At 45.2% G+C, this 13,709-nt stretch overlaps 1 protein-coding gene across 6 annotated transcripts; it reads right to left on the bottom strand.

Moving 5' to 3' along the window:
* Positions 1-683: 683 nt before the first annotated feature.
* Positions 684-13,704, bottom strand: GPR161 (G protein-coupled receptor 161). 6 transcript variants are annotated; one of them, XM_030954171.1, is made up of 9 exons: positions 11,334-11,433; positions 10,665-10,754; positions 10,202-10,488; positions 9,243-9,332; positions 8,738-9,149; positions 7,489-8,213; positions 5,874-5,978; positions 3,909-4,040; positions 684-2,592 (listed from the first exon to the last, which is right to left on the bottom strand). In XM_030954171.1, exons 5-9 carry the CDS (start codon positions 9,103-9,105, stop codon positions 2,345-2,347), a joined length of 1,578 nt encoding a protein of 525 aa, XP_030810031.1. In that variant the 5' UTR covers positions 9,106-9,149; positions 9,243-9,332; positions 10,202-10,488; positions 10,665-10,754; positions 11,334-11,433; the 3' UTR covers positions 684-2,344. The 6 variants fall into 6 exon arrangements, with proteins under 6 accessions (XP_030810031.1, XP_030809996.1, XP_030810021.1 ...); XM_030954136.1 differs by having other exon boundaries at positions 8,738-9,332; XM_030954161.1 differs by having other exon boundaries at positions 3,921-4,040; positions 8,738-9,332.
* Positions 13,705-13,709: the final 5 nt, after the last annotated feature.

Here is a 13,709-nt window from a genome sequence, read left to right as displayed (position 1 = left end):
AGAACGACTCTGGTAATAACAAAGTTATGGAAGGGTTATAATGTCGGTACAAAAACATGCACAACATTTACACTAAATAACAGATTACTGACATTAACACAGGCAGCCAAATTCAGCCATGGTGTAAACTCTTGCAACCCCCCTGACCTGCTTGAAGGCTGCATTTGTCTCAGTACCTGTGTGAAAAATGTACTTTTTACACAATACTATCGATTTTGTGCTTCCACATGTGCCTTGGAATTTTTTCTCCTAAACACAGCATTTTGGGCCAGCACCTACTCCTCCACAATGCATTCATACAGTGTGTGCCCTTCTGACATTCAGCAACGGCCCTGCTCAACTTGTTTCAAGCAGGAATACAGAATAAAAAAAATTCCAGGCAAGTGCACAGCTTAACGAGTGTTGAATACGACAAGGGACTGTGATTGGAATGGTAACAGTAGCGACAGCAATAATGACCTCACTGCAGAGCGTTACCTGGCAAATACTGGGATTTTTGGTTCTTTTTTTCCTAATGAGTGCCCACAGGTACAATCTCTCTAACACATTAGAAGTACAAAATGCAGGAGTTAGAACCTCCCTATTATTAATTTATTTATTCCTGCATTATGCTAAGAGCCAGCTTTCTGGAGCTTAAGTGTTCTTGCTGTAACAGCCTGTTCTTAAACCAGCAAACCATGTACTGAATTTTAAGCATGCAGTTATATTTTACATGGGAACACAATGGGATTCAGGCTAGTTCAGAAAGTCAAGTTGCTTTGTCCAGAGATGGATATAAGCTGAAATACATCTCTGAGTCAGGAATAAAGACAAATAGGACATCTAAATACAGTACTGGACCGAGGCTCTGCCTCATAACACTTTGCTTCTGTGCCTCTGAGTAAGTCATACAAAGACAAAACTCAATGAGTGTACACCCCATTTTTACCCAGATGGAAACATTCTGATCATGATTTCCAAACAATCTGCAGCAAAACCTCATACAAAGCACTTCTGGGGAAAGGTAGAGGCACAGACGAGCAGACACAGAGTAAACAAACGCAAACCCTTGGTCCTTAAGTCCATTTGCTACTGACACCCACCCCCAAGGAATTATCCTGCTCACTTACATCTCTCTGGCATACACAGTAAGGCAGGGTTTTAACGCCACAAAGTAAGGAAGGGGGTAGCCCACAAAGGCACAGAAAGGTTCCTCAAGCTGGATATACTTGAATGATCCACCTCATCCCTCTTTTCCTTATAAAACTTGCCACCTTTGCATCTTGTTTCACTGCCAGCCGCTTGGCTGTGCTCAGTTTTCCTTCTTTGGCAAGCAGGGCTGATCAACCCTCTCACAGAGGCCTAACAAGGTAATGTCTGTACAGTGCTTAAGAACATGCAAAGTGCAATATAAGTGCCAAACGTTCTTATTTTTGAGATTAATGAATTAATACTCCAAGAAATAAAAGCACTGAGGTAACTACAGCTTAAATACTACATTCCCTCATGATTAAAAAAAAAACCAAAAAACCAGCTAACTGTCTTCTCTCTAGAAGATGAATCCTGAATATGAAGTGATAATATCTCATTTATATTCTGTCAGGTTTAGCAGAGCCACAGAGTGCCCTTTTAATAACAGCAAAACATGAGCTGAAGTCCTCAAAGAAACCAAGAATTCTGCACTAATGATTTCCTCCGATCCCACCTCTGTGCTGTTCCCAGCACGTTTACTCCCATTCATTACATCCAGAGGAGCTGGTGTCCCATGCCGCTGAAGCAAAACACAGTCCAATGTCAGATATGGCATTCTGATGGCTGAACAGACAGAAATATCCCCCAGCAAAGGTAAGCAGGACCATAATCTGCATGAGCGCTGGGAAAAGTTCAGGTTTTGTCTTTAGTGAAGTCCACGTTGTTCAGCTGGGAGTAAGGCTTTATGTCTTATCCAATGCACAAGCTCCTATCAGAGCACTACAGCTATCAAGTCTCAGCTGATTATCGTGGTGGTCAGAAGAGGATGGATGTAACAATGAATTAAACACTGCACATACCTTTTCTGTTTTGTTCCTGTATCAGCTTTGGCCAATGGACCCAAGATTAAACTGACTAATGATGTGGTCAATGAAACTAAGCCCTGCTTTCCTTATGTGCTGTATGATAATGATGTGCAGAAGAGTCAGTAGCACGCCAACCAGTAAACAAACACTGCTGTAAAATGCTAATGCAAGTACCAGAACCCAGCTGTTTCTATGTGAAAAAACACAGGAAACATCCTGACAAGGTGTCCTGGTTCTGGTGAAACACTACCAGCTGAAGTAGGACCTGCTTAGTGGTTTCATTCTGTTTTCCCATGCCAGTGCTTGTGTCAAATGTTCCCTTCATCGATGCTCTGCAGCTTCAGTCTTTGGCTGGCATGGGGCCTGGCACCACGCCGGATGTTCCCACTGCTTCCTGCCAGAGTCCATGAGGGGAACAGGGCTCCTGGTAAAGCATCTTCTCCAAACAGGCTGAGTTTCACATCAGCTTCTATAGCTCGGGCCAGACTGGCTGCATAACTGTCCAGAGATTTATGCACTTCAGCTTTTACATGAAGAAAAGAATTCTTTGCAGCCTCTGAAAAAAAAAAAAAAAAAAACAGGTAACAGTTGGTAAGCATGGCTGTGCAAATTCTTGAAAACTAATATAGATCCTGTTGTAAAGGCATGAACATGCCCTCTGGAAAATAACTACAGAGTTATTTTCCAAAAGTTATTTACCAACAATACTCAAGCTTCCTACACCATTCTATGAACACAAAGCTTCCAGAGCCTCAGACCTGGGATAATCTGCAGCTATTTTCGTAGCATCTGTACACCTCTCTACCCACCAACATGTTGACCAATACAAGAGTTCATCCTAAATGTAACTCTTCAGTGAGGCTGCTGAAATAATTTAAAGCCTCAGGGATGCTGAAAAGCCTGAGACTCACCAGGGAGAACTGCTAAACCTGTGGGGAATTGTGCACTGAGACTTTCCTCTTTCATTCTCACAAGAAATTAGATGTCTGCTCCTAGGTAATCACTCAGAAAGATAGTGGGAAATGTATGCTAATGTGTTTGTACAAGGAAATATTAATCTCATGCTGGGAAGAGGGCAAAAGAGAATTTTGCCAAGATGTTTAAAAATTCCATAGAAAAAATTCTCATTATTTCAGGTTTTATTATTACTTGATTCTTAAAGGCATTCTGCTCATTTTCATCCTGTCCACAATCACATATTGTTTAGAAAACTCAGTTGTTATTATCAAGTCTTCTATTTAAATTTTTGTAACTATCAGAATAAATTAATGTTCTGACATTTTACAGATGATCACTGCAATGTTCTGCTAGCCCAGAATCAACAAGCTGACTGAAAAAATTGCATGTGGTTCATCTGTTTTCACCCATACATGCTGAAGAACACACCCAGTAAAGCAAAGTAGAATTTAAGTAAGAAAAAGTAAATTAAACAGAATAAAATTATATTCAAATCATTGAAGTCTGTAAATGGAAGAATTTCAAGTCTGTAAGTGACAAATTTGACAAGAGACAGCAAATGAGAACCACAGAGATAATGCAACCAAAATATGAGGGCAGGAAAATATATTTCCCAAGAAACACAAAACAGGCAAAACTTGTAACAGCCACTAAGATGAGTGGAATTGCAGAGAGGATACTGCTGTGCAATTTAATTTTTATATATGCAGGGAATCCCAGCTTCTAACTCTTGTCCTTGACTGCTGCTACTTGAGATCTAGAAGAAAGGCCTGGTTTTGCTTTCTGTTGTACCTGCATGAATGATCAGGTCTGTCAGGGCACACAGTGGTCAGATACTTTTCAAGACAATTCTCAAGGTCCTGTGAGGTTTCCTGAGCATTCAGTATAGTTGACTCTGAGCATTTTCATACTTACCCCTACACTCACCTTTGATTTGTTCCACTTCATCTTCAAATGTCACTGAACTCCTCCTTCGAGGAGGACAGATGCAGTGCGGGGCATGAGGGCCATCTGAGCTATAATCTTCAAGAAGTGTTGTATCTGTTCCTGAAAAGAGCAAGAACCCCCAAGTAAAACAGTAACATGGAGATACAATATGGTAACAAAACATTTTCAACCTATTTTCAGCAGTTCCTTCAAAAGAGGTCTAAATCCAGCTTTTGTGAGTAAATTTCAGCTCACATTAAACACTGCACAGAAGAAGAATGAGGTCAGTTTTCATTGAAAGGATTGGGAAATATTCCGATTAGAGACTGGGCATTGCAGGGCCCAGGATCATGTGCAGCAAGCAATACGCAAGAGGGACTAAGGCTTCCTTCTGCTCTCTAGTAACTCACAGTAAAAGCATACAAAGTGAAACAGTATTTCTCAGTAGATCACCGTGTGTCTATTCCCAGGCTATGAACTGCGCTCCCTCCTTAACCAGCAATGGCACTTCTAACAGCATTTTGGCATCACTTCAGTTTTGTTCATTTGTTTAAACTGCTGTCACAAGATGGTAACACCACATTCTCTTAACTGAGGCAGGTTTACCAGGAGGCTGCTCTCTTTTATCACATACAACTGCAGAATATCTACAACAGACAGAAAACAACTACCAAAAATAAATCCCAGCTCCACAGACTTATTGGAAAATAATCCCAATATTACCGGGTGGAACGTGCCTGGGCTCTTCTGGGCCTTGCTGCTTGGCCAGAGGTGGCAGCTGTGGGGTTTCACCTCAGAGACACCTTTTGGCTGGCTGTATATTGCAGCCAGGCACTTAGACAAGTCCAGACAAGCAGGAATTCAGATATAACCTCCGATGGAGAAGCTTTAGGCGAGGTGAAGATGGAAAGGAGATTGATTCTGCGGAGGGCTTAATCCAGAGTTTTATTCCAGGGTCACTGATCTCTGAATCTTGGTAACAGCTCCAACAGAATCCCAACCGCATGGTCTCAGTGTCCTTTTAAGCTCGGGGGGAGGGGGAGGAAGGGATAGATGTGCCACCAACCAGGTAGGAGGGGGGAAGGCTCAGGGGACAATGACACTTCGATGGCCCAATTGTCCCCAGGGCTGAGAGGCATCTTTTGAACTTTGCCAATCAGACAATGGCCTTGCTGACCTACTGAGATTGATGGACAGCTCTCAGCAGGAGGCAAGGAGAGGGGAAGGGAGAAGGTATTGGCACAACCGGGAGGAACTGGGATAGCTGAAAGAGGGAATCGCATCACACTGCAACACAGACTTCCTTTACAAAAGTAGGAAACAAACTCCTTACACCAAGCAACCCTTAAAAGATCACCCTCTGGTGTCTCTAGAGCAGAAATACTCTCTAAAATAACTACTGCAGTTAAGGACTGGTAGCTGAGTTAACTGCCAGAAAAATCTAGCAAGAGATCTGAATAGAAAATTACCATCAGAACTCTTTTTCCCTTTTCCAAGCCATCTTCAATTGAGAGATCTTAAGTAGTAATGAAATCATAAGCTGAAACCATCCTAAGTGTTTATGTTTACACTGCAGGATGAACAAGACAAGGTCTCTTACAAAATAGGAAACAAAGAAGCACATTGTTCACAGCACTTTGTTGCTCTGTTCCTTATGGATACAGAGAAAGTCTCCAAAGAACAACAGAAACTGAAGGAGAAGGGCACAAAAGCACCGAGTCTTGTTCCCAGGACACATTACCAAGGGAGTGTGCCACCATTCCGCAAGTAAATCTATTGAGGGCAAGGGAGGAAAAAAGCAACTGCAGTAGTTTTGTTGGAACAGCTAGAACAGATGCTTCATGTTATTTGTCCACCAGGAGACATCTGTGGCTGCAACTATTGACTGCTGCCACAAGACTGCTGCCAAGGGCAAACTTCTGCCCAAGTAGGGACCAAAAAACTTGCAGTTACCTGAATCCTGTGAGCAGCTGAAACCTGTATCTCCTGTGCTGCTGCTGTTTCCCAATGGCCTCCCACCTGCCATGAGGGCAGTAAGGTGAGGAGATAGTCCCAAATCTGCAAGAAAGTTTTGTTTTTGTTACACAGTGAATGGTTAAGGAGCTTGGAGAGATAAAAACCTCTGCAACCTTCTAGTAATATCCACTCTACTGCCTTCTTTATTATTCTGCATATAAAACTTACCTTGGTGAAGCAGAGAGACACAGCTTCTGGACTTCCCATCTTAGAAATCCAGTCAGCACCTTTCAGGTTTGGAAAAGCAAGTCTCCTTTCTTGCTACACCATCTCCCTCCCACTCTTGCTGCATCTGTGTGTTTTATCAGCCAGACAGGCTGAGCACCAAACATATGCTCTCACATGTATGGGGAGATTGGCCAGGCATCTGCTAGACAGAGAATAACCTGGTAGCCACAGGCAGCTGTGACAGGCCATTAGTGTGGGAAGAATCTCAGGAGCAAGGTTGGGGCACAGAGATGCCCAACTTCTTTCAAATCTCCAAAACAAGAAGGGAGGAGATTGTGGGATTTTTACAAAGGTGATGCTTTGGATCCCACCCTGAGATTCTGTTGTGAGTTTGCTGGGAGTCTTTTTCTCCTCCCTATCAGCCTCTAGCTAAGATATCTAATAAGAAGCTGACAGCTTCAAGTTTATCGCTTGGAAAAAGAAAGAAATTTCTAGTCTTTTCCCTCCCCACTTCAGTTTCCAATGTATTAATCCATAGCACTTCCTGGATACAGACTTGTCAAAGCTCCTGGAGGTTATGTGGCTACAGCTCCATAACTCTTTCATTTGCATGACAGTCTCTCCCAATGTTCCCAGGTTGCAGAAAAGATAACAGATGCCTTGCTGCTCTCATCTTCCTTCTGCATTTTAGATCATCCTTCCCAATTTCAGTTCCTGCCTTTGCATGAAATATCCCTTGAAGATGTTCTATTTTTGGAAGCTTCTGAACATGATCAGGGAAATTATTAAAAATCTGAATGTCACTGCATTGCTACTTAAAAAAAAAAAACAAACCAAGCCACCAAACTGAGCAACTGGAGGACTCAGTCTGCAACTTGGGAACACACCAAACAGTTTTATGGTTTAACACAGTTTTACTTTGCTTATGGATCTTTTCTTCCCAACAATTAAGCCTAAAAGTTGAACTTGCAGAAAAGTTATGCCAGTGGAACCTTAGTGGATTTTAAAGAGTTGTAGTATAAGGCCATTAATCAAAGAAAAAGTACAGTAAAAAGTACTTTTGGTAGAGCTCAAATCTGGGCAACACAAAATGAAAGGCACACAAAAGGAAATGCTTGAGAAAGAAGAAAATAAATTATTTTTATTGACCTCATTACTATGTCTTCTCTGCCTGAGAAAGTTTTACTATAGTAGGAGAACAATGTTAACTATAAAAAAAGAGAAAAATTCTCCTTTCAAATATAACCTGACTGATAAAAGACTGCTAAAAATTCCAGAAACATCCAACTCTCTTTAGAGAGCCCTGAAACATGCCAAACACAGGCAGACAGGAAGTCTTGCTCTTGGTGATATTAAGAAAGTGTCCTTTGCAGCCACATCTTACCTGTGATCCTGTTGGAAATGCTGAAGAGCCTCGATGTCCTGTGCTGCTGAACAAAGGACTTGCGGTAATGCCGATCCCCAAAGCACATTCCCAGGAGTTCCTTGCGCACCGTTTTGTTCCACAGCCCATAAATTAGCGGATGGCAAATGGCACTGGAAAAGGACAGCCATGTAGCCAATGTCTCCAAAGCAGGGGAAATACTGTTTTTACCCCAAAGTGCCTCTGATGTTATTACTACCATGTAAGGGCCCCACGTAATGACAAAAGCCCCAATGACAACCAAGATGGTTATGAAAGCTTTGCACTGGTTGGCTGAGTAAACAACCCCTTGGAAAGCGTTCCTTCGGCTGCCAGAGGATGACGTGGAGGTGCTGGAGTTTTTCCTCCCATTCCTTTGTGAGTCCTCCTCCACAATGACAACACTCCCACAGTGAATTTTGCGGGCCTTAATCCTTGCCACACGGAATATGAAGCCGTAGCAGATCATCATGACCACGAATGGCAACAGTGCACACCAGATCTGCCAAAAGGCCGTGTAGGCAACCTCCTTGTGCCAGGCTGCCACACACATCCACTTGAATTGGTCAAACTCCAAGGAGGACCAGCCAAAAAGGGGAGGGAGGCAGCCAATAAGGGAGTGCAGCCACACATACACAAGAGCTACCACTGCTCTGTTGCCCGTTATCTTCATCGGATAAACCATCGGGTACAGCACAGCGTAGTACCTGCGGGGCAAGAAAATAAGTAGTCCACAGGAGCATAAAAGACATACAATAAAGAAAAGAACATGCTTTAATGATGCTGATATCTAGTTCTTTTTGCTTCAAACAGGCTCAGAAGCCCTGTTTCTAGAAACAGGTACATGTAAAAGTAGGTATCACCACAGTCAAGACTGTCAAACTTGGCTGAAGGCACACATGCAACCATTAAATCTGCTCTTATGTGTGAGTGTATGCTTAGGGTATAATCTGGAATTTTAAGTCACTATTTCATGTTTATTAAATAGTATGCTATTATATCATCAAGAGCTTTAAAAACCTCTGGATGAATGTCTGCATTTTCCATTATTGATGGTATCACTTTCTCTTGCTCCACATCAAAATTTCATGAGGGGCTGAAGTAAAAATGATATACCATCAGTACACCGTGTAACCCTCTGCAAGTGCTTCTCAACTCTATGAACAAGCAGTGGTTACTCTACGAGAGGAGCAGACAATTTGTTACAATTCATTGCCAAAGAGCAGCTTACCGATCTATAGCTATGAGTCCCAGAGTGAGCATGCTGGCTGAGCTGATCAGCATGTAGAGCAGGGCTGAGAAATTGCACCAAACAACCCCAAAGATCCATTCTCGCCTGATGGAGCTGGTCACAACAAAAGGCAGCACCAGCACGGAGAGTAGAAAGTTGGAGAGAGTCAGGCTGAACACAAACTTGTTGCTCAAGGTGAGAAGGTACGACTTGCGATACAGAGTGACAACAATCACCAGGTTGCCCAAACAGATGAAGATGGCAATGACAATTATAGCAACGGACTCAGTGACTCTGACTGCCCCATCTTCCTCTGTGGTCAGGTTCCTCAGGCCCTTTCCATTGCTGAGGGAGGAATTGCTGCTCATGGTCAGAGTGTGCAGATCTGGAGCAGCCAAGACATGCTGAGCAGCTAGAAGCAGAACAACGCTCAGAAACATCCAGGTAATAGTTCTTCAAACTCTTTCCAAAGACTGGAGGCCCTTTTGCCTTTGTTAAAATTTACCTGTAGTATGCAGGAAACTACATATTTTAGATTGGCAAGTGAAGGGGCAGTAAATTGCCTGTGGGCACACCAAAGAGGCTAACACCAAGCCTAGAACAGGGAAGACAAGAAGAGGTGAAGGGGAAGGGAAATAAGAAAGAAAATAGGCAATTTTTACTTTAAAATTTTATACAGATCTTACTTGTTTCTAAGTCCTACTTACCAGCCCCTTCATCTAGGCTGCGAAGAGACAAGAATATCACTTGTTTCTTCAAGAAACAAGACAAATATCAAATATCTTTGCTTATCTTACTTTAAAGAAAGCCACTTTTTAAAAAATTTCTGCCTATCCTGATAGTTACCTTGTATTCTGCCTATACAGCATTTGCTGGTGGTCTATGGATGCCAGGCTAGTCATACTCTGCTATTGTACTGCACTAAATAGTTTATTTAGTTGTTGTTTTGCACTGGGTTTGGTATTTAAAAACATACTGAATAGTATATTTGTATCCTCATGGGATTCCCCTCTCATATCACATGGTCTTCCCCTCTCCCCTAAGCCCTAGTGGTGGTGGTTTCTCCCTGGTCTACCCCTCCCCTCGCCCCTCTCCTCACTTGTATCCCACTGGCTGTAGCCCCTCTCCACCCCCCTTCCCCTGCGCTTAAAATCTCCCGGGAAGAAACCTCCGACCTCTCTTTGCCTCCCTTGGACTTCTCTGGAGTGGTTCCACAATAAAGTGGGACGATGGATCATGATGGATCATTCCGAGAGGAAAGAGCACCTCTAGTCTTTTACTTTTGTCCTTGTAAGACTGTGAGGAGCAAGGGTCCAGAGCTAGCTGGATCGGACCTGAACGGCTCCAGAGATCAGTCTTACATCCTGCTGACTCTTCCTCAACAGTTGCTAAGTAACCTTCAAAAACTCAGGGACCACCACTGCATGTACTCTCCCAACATAATTTCTGCATGTTCATAATCACCTTAGCTACACTGCTGATTGCATTTTACTGCCAACACCAAAGGACTGGAGGAATTGACTTTTTGTACATGAGGTCTGAAAGACACTTCCTTGCGTTAAGATGCGGTCCACGCTACAGAAACGCTTGAGAACCTTTAATCCTTGACTTCTCAGTGTTAGCATCCATCCATTGATTCGCAGCCTCATTTTGTGAAACCTTGTTATTTCTTCCAATTCCTTAGCAATTCGTCTTTTCCCTGCTGCCTTCACACGGCAACCACTTCTTACTTCATTCAGTCCTTCACGCATCTGTAGGATAATGAACAAACAAACAAAAAAATGCAAATATGCAGACCAAAAAAAAAAAGTAAAAGAGCCCATCAATGAATGGAAAGTTGATTTTCGCATTTCTGGGAAGGGATTCAGGAAAGTTATCTTAGCTAATTCTGCAACTGTGGCAGACACGGGTCCCAGACAGTACTCACAGAAATGCTTCCAACTGCATCGCTGTTGTGGCATTAGGCAGCACTGTCAGTCTGGAAAGACACCTTTTTCCCATTTTTATCTGTACTTTCCTAAGAACATAATTAAAGACATTACTGGGCCATGCTTTTCAAAAAACATAACTTGGCTTTTCCCTAGCCTGTGACTGAGGACATGTGCACAAACACTTCCCCTCGAGTTTCTTTCTCTCTCAGCATGCCTGCACCACCTCTGTGTGCCCTTCCAACACTTTTTGGCCGGAGCGAGTTTTGGAAAGGCGGCTTCCCCCGCGGCCGCACCCTGCGATACCGATGCCCGGAGCATCTGGCGCTCCCCGTCCCCTCACTGCCCTGCTGCACCCTGTGGGGTAAAAGCGACCTCGGGCAGAGGCGGCCCTCCCGGGCCAGGGCTGCCTAGGTGGGGACAGCATCCCATCCCATCCCGGCCGCGGACAGCGCGGTCAGGCTTCCCGCACACCCACCAAACGAGCGGGACCGAGTTGTAAATACGGTGGGAAACGGGGGTTTCGCCATTTTGCCCCCGCGCTCCCTCCGGCAGCGAACAAAGGGCTGGAAAAGGGTCCTCCGCCCCGGGCATCCATCGCCTCGCCCCCACCCGCCGGGAACCAGCGCGTCCCGCCGTCTTTGTTCCCCTCCTGGCTCCGCACTCACCGTCCGCCACCGCCAGAGCGGGACGTTCCTGGCTGGGGCGCCCGGGACCCCCGCCAGCCGCCGCGGCCCGAGCCTCCCCCGGCATGGCCAGCCCCGTGCCTGCCCCTCCCGCCGTCCCGCCCCCCAGCCTCAGCCCGCCGCGCCTCCTCCCCGCCCGCCATGTTCTCCGCGGCAGCGCCGGGGCGGTCCGTGCACTTCCCGAGAACTCGGTTAAAAGGCAGGGGAAAAGTACTTTTCATGGATAAGGTAAAGTAATTTGCCCCAGCTCGTAGTGCCAGGCAGCCGTAGAGTGTAAGTGCTAGACTTCCTAGACCCCCAAACACTATTAAAAGAGACACAAATAAGATTTGGGAAAGAGTTTTCCCCCGCACACACATCTGAAGGAAGACATCGGATATAGTGTCAGTGTAAAGGGCACAGTGTAAAGGGTGAACAAAAATTAAATGCTGTGCTTGTGCCTCCCTAGTTCCTCCCTTTCTCTGGCAATGCCCTTGAGCACAGAGGTTGACTGCCTTGATGTGGGCTGTGCTATATTTTGATTGCTCTGTGGAGGTTTTAATGCTGTGGACATCAGTTTCCTGTGGCTGCTGCCTCAGTTCGCTCCAATGTTCCAATAGCAGGAGCTGGACTGTGTGTCTTGCTCCTGTGCCAAGGGAAGTCCATAGGGAGTTAGTCTGCCCTTTTGATGATGCAGAAAAGCAAGACAAGCACCCACCCATCAGCACTGGAATATTAAGCTGATATATCATTTTCAACCAGTTCTACTGATACTTTTCTACAGGACTTTTTTAAGCTTACCACACCATTGCACTTTGACATTTTAAAAAGACTGTCTTTGGACGGCATTCAAAACCGTGTCGTGTTGCCTTATATATTAGAACAGTGCACGGCAACAGTTCTATTACCATTAAGCTGCAAGGATCCCATAGCTTCTAAGCTTCATACCTTCTCAATGCTTCCTGTGGAGCAGTTCCTCTGAGCAGTGACTCCTCTGGATCCTTGCAGCAGCCATCTGACTCCTCTTCTTGCTATACCCTTTTATGGCACTTGTTCTCATTAGTTACAGGTGTTCTTAATCTCTAGTAATTAATCCCAGCTGCAACTCATGGAGGGGTAAGATTACATTCTACTGCCCCCCTACACTGTTGAATCAGCACAAGAGATTCCACAATGAGCAAAAACTGATGCACAGAAGTTCCACCTGAATGCGAGGAAGAACTTATTTTCTGTGCAAGTGACTGTGCACTGGTCGCCGAGAGAGGTTGTGGAGTCTCCCTCACGGAAGATATTCCAGACCTGTCTAGGCAGAATCCTATGCCATGTGCTCTGGGATGACTCTGCTTGAACAGGGAAGTTGGACCAGATGATCCACTGTGCCCCATTCTAGCCTTGCCCAGATGTGATACTGTGTGCACACACGTGTGTGTACTAACATAGCACAGAGCACCTGTGTGACGGAACGAGGTAACGCTTGCTGCAACTGTGAGTGTGGCCATGGAGATGGTCCAGGGCTACCAGAGGCTTCAGAGCTCCCCAAAACTGCTCCTACTCAGCTGTCCCACTGCTCTTGGTGAAGTATCTATGGGGAAGTGGCTGGAGGCACAAGCACTTGTGGGGCACACAAACATTCTCCACTGGCTTCTGCAGCCCATCTTTGCTGGAACAGGAGTTTGGGTGAGCTTGCTGGCTCTTCATCCTGGGCAGAGGAGATTAGAGAGCCCACTCTCCCCACGGTGGCTCCAGCAGCACAGAGAAGTGTGGACTCCCTTCCTCACCCATCTGCCCCCCCCATATCACCTCACAGAATCACAGTCTGGGTAGGTTGGAAAGGGCCACAATGGGTCATCTGGTCTGACCACCCTGCTCAAGCAGGGTCATCCCAGAGTACATGGCACATGGTTGTGTCTAGACAGGTCTGGAATATTGCCAGTGGTGGAGGCATCACAACCTCTCTGGGCAACTTGTTCCAGTGCTTGGTCACTGCACAGTAAAGAAAGTCTTCCTTATGTTAACGTGGAACGTCTGTGCATCAGTTTCTGCCCATTGCCTCTTGTCCCATTGCTTGGCACCACTAAGAAGAGCCTGAACCCATACTCTTGGAATCCCCTCTTTAGATATTTGTACATCTTGATAAGGGCCCCTCTCAGCCACCTCTTCTCGAGGCTGAACAGGCCCAGCTTCCTCAGCCCTTCCACCTAATGAAGATCAGTCACTTAATCATTTTCGCTGCCCTCCGATGGACCCGCTCCAGGAGCTCCAAGTCTCTCCTGTCCTGCACAGAACACTCTAGATGTGGGCTCACTCGAGCTGAGCAGAAGGGCATGATCCTCTACCTCGCCCTGCTGGCAACGCTCTTCCTGATGCAACCCAGGATTC

The sequence above is a fragment of the Camarhynchus parvulus genome, chromosome 1, assembly GCF_901933205.1.
Source record: "Camarhynchus parvulus chromosome 1, STF_HiC, whole genome shotgun sequence".
Taxonomy (NCBI): Eukaryota; Metazoa; Chordata; class Aves; order Passeriformes; family Thraupidae; genus Camarhynchus; species Camarhynchus parvulus.
Note: the sequence above shows the minus strand (reverse complement) of the source record. Positions and strands in the feature narration are given on the sequence as shown.

Coding starts and splice junctions, on each gene's coding strand:
- GPR161 (XM_030954153.1), bottom strand. CDS start 9,177: ATGTTTCTGAGCGTTGTTCTGCTTCTAGCTGCTCAGCATGTCTTGGCT. Junction 8,214..8,737: donor GGACTCATAGCTATAGATCG/GTAAGCTGCTCT, acceptor CTTGCCCCGCAG/GTACTACGCTGTGCTGTACC. Junction 5,979..7,488: donor CATTTCCAACAGGATCACAG/GTAAGATGTGGC, acceptor ACTTTCTTGCAG/ATTTGGGACTATCTCCTCAC.